The sequence below is a fragment of the Triticum aestivum genome, chromosome 7B (genome assembly GCF_018294505.1).
Source record: "Triticum aestivum cultivar Chinese Spring chromosome 7B, IWGSC CS RefSeq v2.1, whole genome shotgun sequence".
Classification (NCBI taxonomy): domain Eukaryota; kingdom Viridiplantae; phylum Streptophyta; class Magnoliopsida; order Poales; family Poaceae; genus Triticum; species Triticum aestivum.
The window spans coordinates 753,994,229-753,996,227 of record NC_057813.1 but is presented as its reverse complement, the minus strand read 5'-3'; the positions used below and the strand labels follow the sequence as shown (position 1 = coordinate 753,996,227).

Sequence of the window (1,999 nt, the reverse complement as noted above, 5' to 3'; positions counted from 1 at the left end):
TTCATCGGCTTTAGAAGGATGGCCAGGGCGGGGGCAAGCTTGGCTATGGGGGGAGGTCGCGAGGAGGCCAGGGTGGTTCAACCAGCTAGAAGGCTGCCAGATGAAGAACATTTTCAGACCGTGGGGGTGGAAGATGATGAATAATTTTGTTCAGGAGGAAGGTAAAGCGAAGGAGATCTAACTGTTCCTTTTTCATCAGACGGGTGACCCTAAAAACAAATTCAATCGACTTGGTTCTAGCCACTCCCAATATATTAAGTGCTTATCAAGCAATTTGTTCGAATGTTAACGTGTATTTTGATGCTAGATAGCTCATAAGGGATTAGGTAGATTTTGTCTTGACGTATAACAAAAGTTTATGAAATCTAGTATTTTCCCTCGTGGGTCATGAGTAGATAATGAATTAATCCAAAAACAATGAAGAAACCATTCATGATCATCTAAATATTTTCCATTCAGAGAAGTTTATCTTTTTGTTTTTTTACTAGCAATTGCTACAAAGCATGATCATTTATTATATATTTTAGCCTCACTCTCCCTACATGGTTACCGTTTATTTCCCAATGAACATATTTAACATTGCAGCATTCACAAAAGACAATTGGGTGAGGACTAAGTTGGTTAGTTAGTTAACATATGGCACCTCATCTCGCTATTAGGAAAAGATAATTATTTCATCTCCTGGAACTAATTTCAAAAGTGTAAAAACTGTCATCATAATACTAAATGCAACCCGTGGTGAATTATTATTGGAACAATGCAAATTGTATTCAATTGTGAGGGCATGCTTGTGGGACATGCATGTATTATATGAACACATTCAAGCTTTTGTATGAGATTATATTTCATCGGTTTGCGCTACTTACACTAATTTGGTGCAACTTAATTTATTTCATTTCAGTTGGGAGAGGGGTTCAATACAACAATGGAGGAGATGGTAAGAAGGATCAACTCAGTGCTGGATCAACATTAGGGTATCCACAATTTGTGCCATACACCATGGTCAAATTGGATTTGATGTTTTCACATTGATGCTCACCATCATGGGCCCATCTCCAAATAGAACAAAGTGACAACCGAAGTAGCTAGGTGCTCCAATGCCTGCTTTCTTAGTTGAAAGATGGGTTCGACTTAGCAATAAGTTATTATGCCTGCTCAGAATCCAAACATGAATAGTGTTGTTTCTATGTAACGAAAGTTACATTGGGAATGGAAGGAGTTGCATTTGATTTTGCCAATAGTTAGTCTTTGTCCATTAAGACACATTACTATAGAACACGCCACTGCCCACAGTTAAATAACCTCAAGCATATAGTTTCTGGGCCAATCACTATGAGCTTGTCATTGACGTGAGGGTAGCATTGCACATGGAATGGTAACCATTGAGGTGTAATGCTCATTATACATGTTCCTTCTAAACACATATTTGCAATGTAGCCCTCATTACATACAAGTATACTACGTCGGTTGTGTGTGATGTGGACCTCGTCGCGGATGTTTATTTGGAACGTTAGTGTTGGCTTGTTTTCTAGTGTATTGCCACAACAACCGAGATAACAAAGATTATCCAAATTACATAGCAAACATAAATATCTTAAGATATCGATCATATAGATTCACAAGGACATCGATACAAATTTCTTCTAGACATAAGATATCATATTCTTCTAAGGAATGATAGTTGCCGTGTACAAAGAAAAAGAAAGAAATACAAGTAATAAAATAATTAAAGACAAAACCCTTTGCTTTCTTGGTTACTTTTTCTTTCACCAATAATAGATTCATACAGTCGGTTTCACATCTTCGTTCCAATTGTAGGAAACAATGATCATCCCACCCATGTTGACCGAAAATATTTATACTTGATTGACTTTCCTTTTTCTATTTGCTCGAGATAGATCTTTAATTATTTTTATTCTAAATTTTAAGCATAAAAATGCATTGTAATGGTAATCAAAATAACACTATATTAGAGACGATGTGTGTTCATATGTGACAG

The 1,999-nt window shown here is 36.5% G+C and overlaps 1 protein-coding gene across 1 annotated transcript in view; it reads left to right on the top strand.

The window, feature by feature from the left end:
• The window catches only part of LOC123162060 (transcription factor NAI1-like), a 6,411-nt gene extending 5,173 nt beyond the window's left edge, over positions 1–1,238 (top strand). Inside the window, exon 3 of the mRNA XM_044579862.1 lies at positions 902–1,238. Within this exon, the coding sequence (XP_044435797.1) occupies positions 902–973 (72 nt within the window). The 3' untranslated portion in view covers positions 974–1,238. The remainder of the gene's footprint in view (positions 1–901) is intronic.
• The last annotated feature ends 761 nt before the right edge of the window (positions 1,239–1,999 follow it).